The 13,069-nt window shown below is 37.1% G+C and overlaps 1 protein-coding gene across 8 annotated transcripts in view; it reads left to right on the top strand.

Annotated features, from left to right (window-relative positions):
* SYTL2 (synaptotagmin-like 2) overlaps positions 1–13,069 on the top strand; it is a 91,318-nt gene that overhangs the window by 75,379 nt on the left and 2,870 nt on the right. For all 8 annotated transcript variants that reach the window (XM_006864965.1, XM_006864964.1, XM_006864966.1 and 5 more), the window contains 2 exons: positions 5,986–6,064; positions 12,246–12,345. In XM_006864965.1, the coding sequence (XP_006865027.1) occupies positions 5,986–6,064; positions 12,246–12,345 (179 nt within the window). The remainder of the gene's footprint in view (positions 1–5,985; positions 6,065–12,245; positions 12,346–13,069) is intronic.

A 13,069-nucleotide genomic window follows, 5' to 3' on the forward strand; every position in this document is an offset into this window, starting at 1 on the left:
TATGTTATTCTTTGCTTTCAGCCAAGATCCACCTGACATCAGCAATGATATACCTCTTTCCATGTTATCTTCTGAATCTGATTTGAATTTCTGGCAGTGTGTTTTCAATGTATTGTTTTCAACCATTTTTGAGTTATCTTCAGAAAATGTTACTTGCATGTGACGTTATTGATTTCGTTCAATGATTTCTGAATTCATTGAGCCACCTTTCTGTAGAATGGACATAAATATGGATCTCTTCCAGTCAGTTGGCCAGGTAGCTGTCTTTAAAATTTCTTGGCATAGACAATTGAATGCCTGTAGTGCCACATCACTTTGTTGAAACATTTCAGTTTGTATTCTATCCATTTCTGGAGCCTTCCTTTTCACCAGTGCCTACAGAACAGCTTAGATTTCTTCCTTTAATACCATTAGTTCTTGATCATATGATACTTCTTGAAATCGTTGAACATCAACCAATACTTTTTGGTACAGTGACTCTGTATTTCTTCCATCTTCTTTTGATGTTTCCTCAGTCATTCAATATTTTGCCAATAGAATACTTCAGTATTGCAACCTGAAGCTTGAATTTTTCTTCAGCTCTTTTAGCTTGAGAAACACTGAGCGTGTTCTTCCTTTTTGGTTTTCTAACTCCGGATCTTTGTACAGTTCATTATAACACTTTGTCTTCATTGTCTTACTTTGCCTTCTCAAGCTGTCCTTTGAAATTTTCTGTTCAGCTCTTTTACTTAATAGTTTCTTTCAGTTACTTTAGCTTCTCTGCATTCAAGAGCAAGTTTCAGAGTCTCTTCTGACATCTGTTTTGGTCTTTTCTGTGTTCCTTTAAATGACCTTTTGTGTTCTTCATGATGATGTTCTTGATGTCATCCCACAACTCCTCTGGTTCTTGGTTATTTGTGTTCATTGCATCAAATCTTTTCTTGACATGGTCTCTAAAATCAGGCAGGATACACCCAAGGTCATATTTTGGCTCTCATGATTGTTATAATATTCTTAAGCTTCAACCTGAACTTGCATATAAGCAATTAAAGGTCAGTTGGTTCCACAGTTGGCTTCTGGCTTTTTTGGCAGGTGATACTGAGCTTCTCTATCATGTCTTCCTACATATGTCGTCAATTTGACTCCTATGTATGCCATCCCATGAGGTCTACATGTTTAGTTGTCGTTTGTGTTGTTGAAAAAAGGTATTTGCAATGAATAAGTCATTGGTCTTGCAAAATTCTATCATATGTTCTCTAGCATAATTCCATCATCGTGGCCTTATTTTCCAACTAATGATCCTTCCTCTTTGCTTCCAACTTTCATATTCCAGTCATCTGTAATTACCAATGCATTTTGATTACATGTTTGATCAATTGTAGACTGACAAAATGAGTAGAATTCTTTTTCATTTCATTTTTTACAACTTCCAATTTTCCTGGATTCATACTTCATACCTTTTATGTTCCAGTTATTAATAGATGTTTGCAGATGTTTCTTCTCATTTTCAAGTTATACCCTATCAGCAAATGAAGGTCCCCAAAAGCTTTGTTCCCTATACCTCAGTAAGGTCAAGTCTACTTTGAGGAGGCAACTCTTCCCCATTAGTAATTTTGAGTGCCTTCCAACCTGAGGGGCTCATCTTACAGCACTCTATCAGACAGTGTTCCATTGCTAGTCGTAAGATTTTCAGTGGCTAACCTTTCAGCAATGAACCACCTCTCCTTCCTAATCTGTGTTAGTTGTTGTTGTTGTTAAGTGCTCTCATAACAACTATATATAGGGTTTCCAAGGAATGGCTGATGGGTTTGAACCACCAGCCTACCAGTTACCAGTTCAGTGTTATCCTATAGCGCCACATCAGGGTGACCCTGATTGTGTTTAAAATATTGGTAGCATGGCGTCCAACATCACAGCAGTACACAAGCCACCACAGTACAACAGTGAGATGAGTGGTGGCTTTCCTATATGGTGGTGGTGGTGGTGGTGGTGGTGGTGGTGGTTATGTGTCATGGAGTCTATTCCAACTCAATGCGACCCTGTACAGAATTTCCAAAGCTATAAATCTTAACGGGAGCAGAAAGCCTCATCTTTCTCCTGCAGAACAGCTAGTAGTTTCAAACTGCTGAACTTGAGGTTTGCAGCCTGATTCATAACCACTACGCTACCAGAGCTCCTTGGCTTTCCGATATGGGTGGAGTTATTTCTTCTGCTTGAAGACTTCCTTCCAGTTTTACTTTTAATACATAGCTACTGGCAACAAATTATCTCAGGTTTTCTTGGTATCATGACCTCTTTCTTAGCCTTCATTTTTAAAGACTTCTTGCTACATTGCTAGATTGGCAGTTACTTTTTTCAACATTTTGAAGTTGTTTAATTGTATTCTAACTTTTATCATTTCTATTAGTAAGTCAATTTTTAGTCCTATTTTTGCTCCTTTGTATGTTGTGCATCTTCTCAGATTTTAGGATTTGTTTCTTGTCTTTGATTTTTCAGCAGTTTTTACTACAATTACCCTAGTTGGAGTTTTCTTAGTATTTTTCCTGTTTGGGTTTCACTGAACTTCTTGAATCTGTATCTTGCTGTCTCATCAACCTTGAAAATTCCTTGCCAGTTATTTCTTCACATACTGCTTTTGCCCCATTTATTTCTCTCTTTTCCTTCTGAAGTTTCTAATACATGTATGGTCTGTCTTTTCATATGTCTCTTGTACTTTATTTTGTATTTTATTTTTCCTGATGGTGCTATAGGATAAGTACTAGACAGCTAGGTACAAAGTTGGCAATTCAAGCTCACCAGCCACTCTTCATGAGAAAGATGAGGCTTTCTGCTACTGTAAAGATTTACAGCCTTGGAAATCCAATACAGGGTCACTATAAGTCAGAATCATTTACATATGTATGTGTGTGTATGTACATACATGCATACAAACACACACACACACATGAGGGTGAGTCCAAAATAATTTGCACTCTGGCTGTGGAATTTATTTATTTATTTTAATCAACTTTTATTAAAAAATACATCTTTTTTTAAAACATAATCTCCTTGCTTTCCATTACACTTTGTTTATCTGTCAACAAGCTTTTGTATTCCCTTATTTAATAACATGGAATCCTGATGTGGTGCTGTGGGGTAATGCGCTGGACTGCACAATTGGTTTTGCAAGGTCAGCGGTTCAAGCTCACCAGCCGTTCCCTGGAAACCCTATTGTACAGGGTTGCTATGGGTCAGAACCAACTTGATGGTACTTAATAACAACATAACAACAATTGAAAAATATTTTAGGCAGAGCTTCAAGCCACAAATGCACCATTGTTTTCACTTCTTCATCAGAAATGAACTTTAATCCTCTAAAGGCTGCTTTCAGGGGATCAAACAGGTGAAAGTGTGATAGAGCAAGATCAGGACTGTAGGGAGGATGCTTTAACACCTGAAAATGAAGTTTTTGCAGAATGTCAACAGTGTGGGCAGAGGTGTAGGGATGTGCATTGTTATGCAAGGTCACCACACCCTTGGATAACAGTCCTCAGCGGTCAATCCAAAATGTAGGTTTCAGCTTCTCAGTGAGCCTCTCAATGTAATGAGCACTGTTGACTGTTGAATCTTTTTCCTGATAGTGTTCCAATACTGACTCTTGAGAATCCTAGAAAATGATAAGCACCAATTTTTCAGCTAATGGCTGGCTTTTGAACTTTTTCTTGGCCAGTGATTGAGAATGTTTCCATTCCATATTCTGCCATTTACTCTCAGGCTCCTAGTGATGATTTCATGTCTTTTCACCAGTAGAAATTTTTTTTTTTTTTAAAGAAACTTTTACCTTCCTTTAAGTATCGGTCCAAATTTTTTTTGGAGATGTCCAGATGCATCAGTTTGTGCTCTTCCATGAGTTGTTTCGGTATCCATCTTGCACAAACTTTTCAAAACCCAAGTCTGTTGTGGATTATTTCAAAAGCATGGCTGGTTTGCAAATAATTTGCCACATAATCCATTATCACTCATCAAATCATTTCATGTGCACATTCAATGTTGTCATCAGGCATGGATGGGCATTTTAATATAAGCAGAGTGTGGGTAATTTTTGACTCATGGTGGTGTGTTTGCGGTTTGTGTGTATGTGTGGTGAATATATACTTCAGGCTGGCCTTTTTTTTTTTTTTTTAAACTAATGGTTGAAACCCACCAACTGCTCCTGGAAACCCTGCACAGGATCCCGGTGAGTCAGACTGACTGGAAGGTACTTAACAATGACAACTCATTAGCAGGGGGTTCGTGTTTTTTGTTTATATTCTATTTTAATAAATTTTTTTATTAGCTATGTCTAATCTGTTAGATATATTTATAGGTTCTCAATTATTATATTTTTTTATATTTCAATTTTCATGTAGATCTTCTTTATAGAAGAGGAAAGATATTTCTCTACTAAAATTTTTCATCTTAACAATATCTTAATGAATACATTAATCAAAGTTATTTAAAGTGTGTATCATAGAATTCTATTTTCTTAAACATATTTAAGTTGCTCATCTATTTTTTAAACATGGATCATTTGTACTTATATCCTGGTATATCTGTACATTTTCTATTGAACACTTTACTTTTTTTTTTAAGTTACTGGGATAATTTGAATAAGTTTACTTTAGCATCTGACAGAGTTGGGACAGACCACCTTAATCTTCTTTAGGAATGAGTTGACTTGATGCCAGCATTCAGTTGTCGTGTCATCTGGTCTAGTTCTTGTTTGCCTATATTCCTAGACTGTGGTCTTTTAGTGATTCCAACTAAAAACTGAGGAAAGTAGTTCTGAAATTTTAGCATACATTCTGTACAACTAAAAGACTTGTTAAACCACAGATTGCTAGGCAATATCCCCAAAGTTTCTGATTCAGTAAGGTTCAGCCCAAGAATTTTCATTTCTAACAAGTTCCAGGAAGTGTTTATGCTGCTGGCCTGGGGACCACACTTTTAAAAATACTGGTCTAGGGGTAATTTTTCCCCCAGCTCATGAAACTTTCCAAAGCTCTATTGAGCTTCTCAACCTCTTTCTTCTAGATTTTTTATACTCTCAGCTTGGCACTACTTGTAAATCAGTTAATCCCTTGAAATGAAAAGTAGAGAAGACTGTCAAGCTCAAATATCTTGTCCATTTGAGTAATTCTTTAACATCCTCAACTGGATTTTTAACCCAACTTTTCTTTTTCTTCTCAGTATGAAGTGAAGGTTAGTGTGATCCAAGCTGGTACGTTATAGCTCAAAGTGATAAGTCCAAAAAATAAATACAAACCATTTTTTAGCACCTGCATAGTAAAATAATTCCATTAAATATATGGCTCCTAAATGATGCATCCAAGTCACTCGAGGCCCTTATTTCTAGCTCTACCCAAGAGTGGGTGGGTGAATCTGAATTCCTCTGAAGATGCCAGATAATTTTTAACTGGCTCCTCTTAGGTTTTGATACATAGCTGTATTTTGGAAATAAACTGCTAAAGGACTAGAATTTGTAAGTAAAATCACTTCTCTTATACTTGAAAAACAAACATATATTTAAAAATTATTGTTTAGTTGTTATTATTCTTACAGACTTCTTTTATTCTAAAATTGTCAGGTTAATGTACATCTTTAAAGTGTAGAAATAAATTTTTTCCCTCATGCCATCCTACTTTATTCTTATTCCATCAAAGAGAAGGGCATACAATTAAAGTTATTACTGGCATGCCAGATAATAAAATAACAAAACGTATGTGTTTTTGTAAAAATGGAAGTATCCCAGGATACTGCTCCCATCTCCAAGAAAGACATTCTGGTTTTTTGAGACCAAAGACCCTGAAATGTTTACTGGGTACCCTGCAAGACTTCCCAAGGTTCACAGCATTGCTTTCTCAGATCTAAACAGCAAAAGTCTAGCTTTGATGGGAAGAGAGTTTTAATCCAGAGCATTCTGACAAAATAACAAAGAGGGTAAGTAGCATGTACCTCATTCTTGGCAATTTTCCTTCATTGTTTCAGACAGCACCAGTTGCCCTTGAGGCAGAAAACAGAGGTGAAATGAAGTTAGCCCTCCAGTATGTCCCAGAGCCAAACCCTGGTATGTAATTATTTTTTATCCAGATTTATGATCTTTCCTTCTTCTTCTCTTCTCCAAGGACATCTTTGGATCCTATTATACAGTGAAACCTGTGAGAGCTGGAACTTGCAGCTACTGCATTGTTTTCTGCCTTTGACAGGGCATAGTCTTACTGCTCTCCGTTAGTGGAAAACGCTTGACTTTTCCTTTTCTAACAGGTTTCCACCTTATAAAGTTTAGGCTTTCACAGGCTTTACTATATTTTCAAAGATGACACCCCAAACAAACTTCTAACTTTGTAATTATATATATCAAATGAGTCAATTCACAGTTGTAAACTAAAAAATTCTAAAGTTTCATTTTTTAATTTTAACTGTCACCTCACTCTCATAAAAGTTTGTATGTGCACAATGTGAATGGCCTTTGCTGTATTCAGAATTGGGGCCTATTGTTAATGCTGTGATGAGAGTAATGCCTGACTGTTCTTTTTCACAGGTGGGAACTAGAAGAAGTCATAGGGAGCCCTTAGTGATTTAGAGCTTAGTGATCCTTTGTTCTCAGGATCTCACAGGAGATACAGCCTTCTCCTCAAGATCACTAATTGCATCTTTGGTGTTAGGGCCTCTGGTCTACAGTCCAGTTAATGTGCAAGAGACTGTGGAAAATGAACGAAAGCCCCTTTCTCATTTCCCAAGCAAGTTCCCCAAGTTACTTCTTTTAGGTAGGCATCTGTAAGAATGCAATGGCGAAAACCTGGGGTTTCAAACTCAAATACTTTCAAGAACCAGGCAGTGAAGCTAGTGGGATGGAAGAAAGAATGGATTTTGAAGGCAGTGACTGACCTAGAGAATCCTCTCCGAGTTATGACTCATAGCAATCCAATAGGACAAAACAGAACTGCTCCGTAGAGTTTCCAAGGCTATAAATCTTTATGGAATTGGACGGACACATCTTTTTCCCATGGGCAGATGGTATTTTAAAACTGCTAACCCTTTCGTTAGTCATGTGCTTAACCACTGCACCACCAGGGCCCTTTGAACTAGAAAGACATTCTAGTTTGGTTTCGGCTGGGGAAAGTATTGACAGACATGCAAAAATGGATCTTTTGGATCTGCCCACAAAGCAGGTTCTTTTGTGTATAATATGCATCTTATTAGTTATGTGGTGCAATGTTTAAGCACTCAACTTCGAACCCAAAGGTTGGTGGTTTGAACCAACCAGTGACTCCACAGAAGAAATGACCTGGCTATCTATTCCCCAAAAACTTCAGTCTTGGGAAGTTTTTATGGGAGCAGCTACCAGGTGTTTTCTTCTATGAGGTGTTCTACCCTGTCCTACAGGATTGCCAGGACTGTAAATTGACTCGATGACACACAACAGTACTAATGACCCAAGGAGACCTGCTGTTGAAATGGTTACACTCTCAGCTGCTTACCTAAAGTTTGGTGGTTGGAACAGCGTCTCCACAGGAGAAAGACCTCACCATCTGCTACCATAAAGATTACAGCTTAGAAAATCCAATAGGGGTACTTCTACACAGTATATGGGATTGCAATGAGCCTAAAATCGACCTGACAATACCTAACAACTATAACAATTTATGATCCAGTCATAGAAATGCTGCCAGCCCATTTTCTCAATTCCTTTAGTATTTTCTTCATGTCAGGGGTAGAGGGGATGGTATGTAGTGATAGATTCCATATTTCCATGATTTGGTTATACAGTTTCCTTTTTCCTAGAATGGTTTCCTCTTTATTAACATATACAAGTTTCACTTAAAGTTCAGTCTCCTCCATAAAGCTTTTCCTAATTACAGTAGCTCTCATTGATTACCTTTATCTTCCATAACCTTACAGTACTGATGTGGTATTCAGTTCCATGTTGCAACTTTATTGGACTTATTTGAATTACTCTCTCCAGCTTAATTTTTGATGTTTCCCCAGCACATACATTGTTGCTTTTAAGTGTCTTTGAGTTCGTGCTGACTCGTAGTGACTGTGTATGGCATTTCCAAGGAGCGGCTAGTGAATTTGAGCTGCTGACTTTTGTGGTTCAAACAACCTTGCAGTCCATTGCAAATAACAGATTTGATGCATTAGACACTAATGATCAAAAACCGATAGAGTTATGGGATGACATCAAGAACAGCATAGCACCACAGAGGGAACATCAAAAAGTTTTTGGAAAACTGGAATTAAAAAATAGTGGAGTTTTTCCATGAACCTTTGAAACCCTCTCATCTATTATTTTTGTATTCTTTGTGTACCACTGCTCGTTTGTCAGTTTGTCATACTCTAGTGGCTTGCATGTTGCTGTGATGCTGGAAGCTATACCACTGATACTTTAAATACCAGCAGGGTCACCTATTGTGTGCAGGTTTCATCTGAGCTTATAGACTAAGACAGACTAGGAAGAAGGACAGTGAACTATGTTTGAATGGCTGTTCACTGAAAATCTTATGAATAGCAGTGGAACATTGTCATATACAGTGCCAGAAGATGAAAACATTATGAATAGTATCAGAAAATTGTCAGGTAGAGTGCTGGAAGATGAACCCTTCAGATTGGAAGGCACTCAGAATACTGGGAAAGAACTGCCTCCTCAAAATAGAGTTAGCCATAATGACATGAAGGGAGCAAAGCTCTCAGGACTTTCATTTGCAAATGGGTCACAACTCAAAATGAGGAGACACAGCTGCAAATATCCATTAATAATCAGAACATGGTTGTATGAAGAATAAATCTAGTAAAATTGGAAGTTGTCAAAAATGAAATGGAATGCATAAAGATTCGTATCCTAGGCAAGATGGTACTTACAAGAAAGACCAGTTAATAACATTAGTGTTCAAGTTTAGGCACCAACCACTAAAACCAGCAATGATGAAATTGAAGAATTCTACCACTTTCTTTAGTTAGAAACTGATTAAACTTCCAGTCAAAAGACATTGATAATTACTGATGATTTTAAGTGAAGGTTGGGAACAAAAAGGAAGAATCAGTAATTGGATAATACGGCCTTGGTGATAGAAGTGATGCTGGAGATCACGTGATAGAATTTTGCAAGACCAATGACTATTCATTGCAAATACCTTTTTTCAATACCATCAATGTAACAATATCCATGAACCTCACCAGATTGAGTACACAGGAATTAAGTTGACTACATCTGTGGGAAGAGATAATAAAGAAGCTCATCTCTTCAGCATCATCAGCCAAACAAGACTAGAGGCTGACTGTGGAAGAGTCCATCAATTGTTCATATGCAAACTCAGGCTAAAACTGAAGAAAATTAAAACAACTCTACAAGAGCCAAAATATGACTTTGAATATGTCCCACCTGAATTCAGAGACCATCTCAATAACAGATTTGATGTATTACACACTAATGATAGAAAACCAGTAGAGTTATAGGATGCCATCAAGAACATCATACAGGAAGAAAGCAAAAGGTCATTAAGAAGACAGGAATGAAAGGAAAGAGCAAAATGGATGTCAGGAGACACTCTGAAACTTGTTCTTAAGCATAGAGAAGCTAAAACGAATGGAAGAAATGAAGTAAAAGAGCTGAGCATGAAATTTCAAATGGTGGTTCAAGAAGAGAGAGTCAAATATTATAATGAAATGTGCAAAGACTTGGAGTTAGAAAACCAAAAGAGAAGAATACACTGAGCATTTCTTAAGCTGAAAGAAGTTAAGAAAAAATAAAAACCTAGACTTGAAAGACTCTATTGAAGGACTCCATGGACAAAATATTGACTGATACAGATAGCATTAAAAGAAGATAGAAGGATTACACAGAATCACTGTACCAAAAAGGAATGATCAATGTTCAGCCATTTTGAGAGGTAGCATACAATCAAGAACCAATGATACTCAAAGAAGAAGTCCAAGCTGCACTGAAGGCATTGGCAAAAAAGAAGCCTCCAGGAATTTGTGGAACATGAATTGAAATATTTCAACAAACTGATACAGTGCTAGAGGCACTCACTCATCTATACCAAAAATTTGGATGACAGCTATCTGGTCAACCATTGAAAGTGATCCATATTTGTGCCTATTCCAAAGAAAGGTGACTCAGTAGAATGTAGAAATTATCAAACATCATTAATATCACATGCAAGTAAAATTTTGCTGGAGATAATTAAAAAACGATTGCAGCAGTACACCAACAGGAAACTGACAGAAATTCAGGCCAGATTTAGAAGAGTACATAGAATGAGAGCTATCATTGCTGATGTCAGCTGGATCTCGGCTAAAAGCAGAGAATACCAGAAAGATGTTTACCTATGCTTTATTGACTATGCAAAGGCTTTTGCCTGTGAGGATCATGATGAACTATGGATTAATAGATATTCTAGAACACTTAATTGTTTTCATGAAGAAACTATACATAGACCAAAAAAAAAAAAAAATTTATTAGAGCAGAACAAGGGGACACTCAGTGGTTTAATCAGGAAAGGTGTGTGCCAGCTTTGTATTCTTTCACCATACTTATTCAATCTGTATGCTGAGCACATAATCTGGAAGCTGGATTGTATGAAAAAGAATGTGGCATAGGGATTGGAGGAAGACTCATTAACAACCTGTGATTAATAACCTTGCTTTCTGGAAGTGGCCTTAAAATCGTCACTGATAAAGATCAAAGACTAAATAAAGCCTTTAGTATGGATTACACCCCAATGTAAAGAAAATGAAAATCATTATAGCTGGACCAATAAATAACATCATGACAGTTGGAGAAAAGATTGAAGTTGTCAGAGATTTCATTTTGCTTGGGTCCACAATCAATACTCATGGAAGAGGCAGTCAAGAAAGCAAATGATGTTTTACATTAGGCAAAACTATTGCATAAGACCTCTTTAAAGTGTCAAAGAGAAAAGATATCAGTATGAGGACTAAGGTGTGCAAGTCATGGTATTTCCATTACCTCATATGCATGTGAAAGTTGGATAATGTATAAGGAAGACCAGAGAAGAATGAATGCATTTGAATTATGATGTTGGCGAAGAATATTAAAAGTACCATGGACTGCCAGAAGAATAAACCAATCTATTTTGGAAGAAGTACAGCCAGAATGCTCCTTACAAACCAGGATGGCGAGACTTCATCTCTCATACTTTGGACATGTTACCAGGAGGGACCAGTCCCTGGAGAATAACATCATGCGTGGTAAAGTGGAGGATCAGCAAAAAAAGGAAGACCCCTACTGAGATGTATTGACACAATGGCAGCAGCAGTAGACTCAAACGTAACAGTTGTGAGGATGGCACAGAAGCCAGCAGTGTTTTGTTCTCTTTTGAGTAGGGTTGCTGTGAGTCAGAACCAACTTGGCAGCACCTAACAATAATATATATTATTCTTTATAGTCCTTGTATATCCAATAACATTGCTCAGTTAAGACTGAACACACAATAAATGCTCATTAAATGCTGATTATTTGACTAATTGGGCTAACATATCCAGAGAAAAATCTGGTAGTGTCCCTTTGTCCCTAGACAAACCAACTTCCAGTTGTTTCCTATTTCTGTTATCTGTGTAAGGAACCCTGATGGTGCCATGGGGTAAGCGTTGGGTTGTTGGGCTGCTAACCGCAATGTTGACAGTTCAAACCTACCAGCTGCTCCATGGTAGAAAGATGAGGTGGTCTGCTCCCTTAGAGATTTAGTCTCAGAAACCCTAATGAGCAGTTCTACTCTGTCGTATAGGGTTGCTATGAGTTGGAATTGACTCGATGGCAGTGTGTTTGGTTTGGTTATGTGTCTATGTATTGTATCCCTATAAAATGTATAAAACCACTTTTAACAGAGAATACCTGTACTTTAATAAGTGCCTGTTTTGGTTTTTGAGTTACTTTAGACTCAAATAACTCTAAAATGTATCCCATAAATGCAATTTGATACTGTTATTAAGATTTAGAAGATATAGGTATTTCATTGAGTTGATTAAAATAAGCTATAATTGGATGATTCACTCCATACTTGGAATCAACTATATAAATTACTTTCATAAAGTTATCTGAGTTCAGGACAGCCAGAATATGAACGATATGGCTAAGACTGTATAGATTTAATCTCTTAGGATAATACCACCAAGCACTGTTTAGTAGTATTATGTTAAACCGTTTTTGGATTGACATCTTTGAATGCATCCTTGTCAAGAAAGAGGTGTCAGTACATTTATTTTTTCTCCTTTTTCCATTACAGGTAAAAAGCTTCCTACTACTGGAGAAGTACACATCTGGGTGAAGGAATGCCTTGATCTACCACTGCTAAGGGGCAGCCATCTAAATTCTTTTGTCAAATGGTAAGAGCATTGATAACTCTGACTCCCTCACTTCTAAGGTAGCCTGGCTGGTTCCAGTTATCTAATTCTGGGCTACTGGCACTCAATACTCAGAGCTTAAATGAATTTACTTGAGGTAAGGGAAACATGAATTAGAGAGATCTGTAACATGAATCTCCAAGGCTCCATTTAGGTTTATGTTTTATTTTTTTCTCTTTTAAACTTTTATTGTGAATTAGGTGAAGGTTTATAAAACAAATTTGTTTTCCATTCAACACTTCACATATATATAGTTTCCTGTCATTGATAGCAACCTTCCTAGTATAATATCACTTTTCCAACTTCCTCCCTGTGTTTCTGGCTTCCATTTCTCCTTCTATCCTGTCTCTCTGAACTTTGTCCTGGGATAAACGCTGTCTTATTGCTCTCAAGTAGTTCATTATTTTAAGGTGTGCTTCCCTCCCTGGTATTCTTGTTCGCCTTAGAGACCTATTGTTTGCCTGAAAATGGAGCCACTGGGTGAGTTCCTTTCCAGAGTTGAAGGGTAACTAAGCATATCCATTTGGATTTGAAAGCATAAGGGTAAGAGGACATATATACAAATGAAACCAGAAACATCATACTCAGATATGTAATATCTTCTAGAGGTATATCTGATAAGTACTTTATTCAGTACAAAAGAGTTTATATCAAGTTTCTGATGATAGGATGTTACACTCATACCCTCTATGTCTCCTTTGTGGAG

The sequence above is a fragment of the Chrysochloris asiatica genome, unplaced genomic scaffold, assembly GCF_000296735.1.
Source record: "Chrysochloris asiatica unplaced genomic scaffold, ChrAsi1.0 scaffold00074, whole genome shotgun sequence".
NCBI lineage: Eukaryota > Metazoa > Chordata > Mammalia > Afrosoricida > Chrysochloridae > Chrysochloris > Chrysochloris asiatica.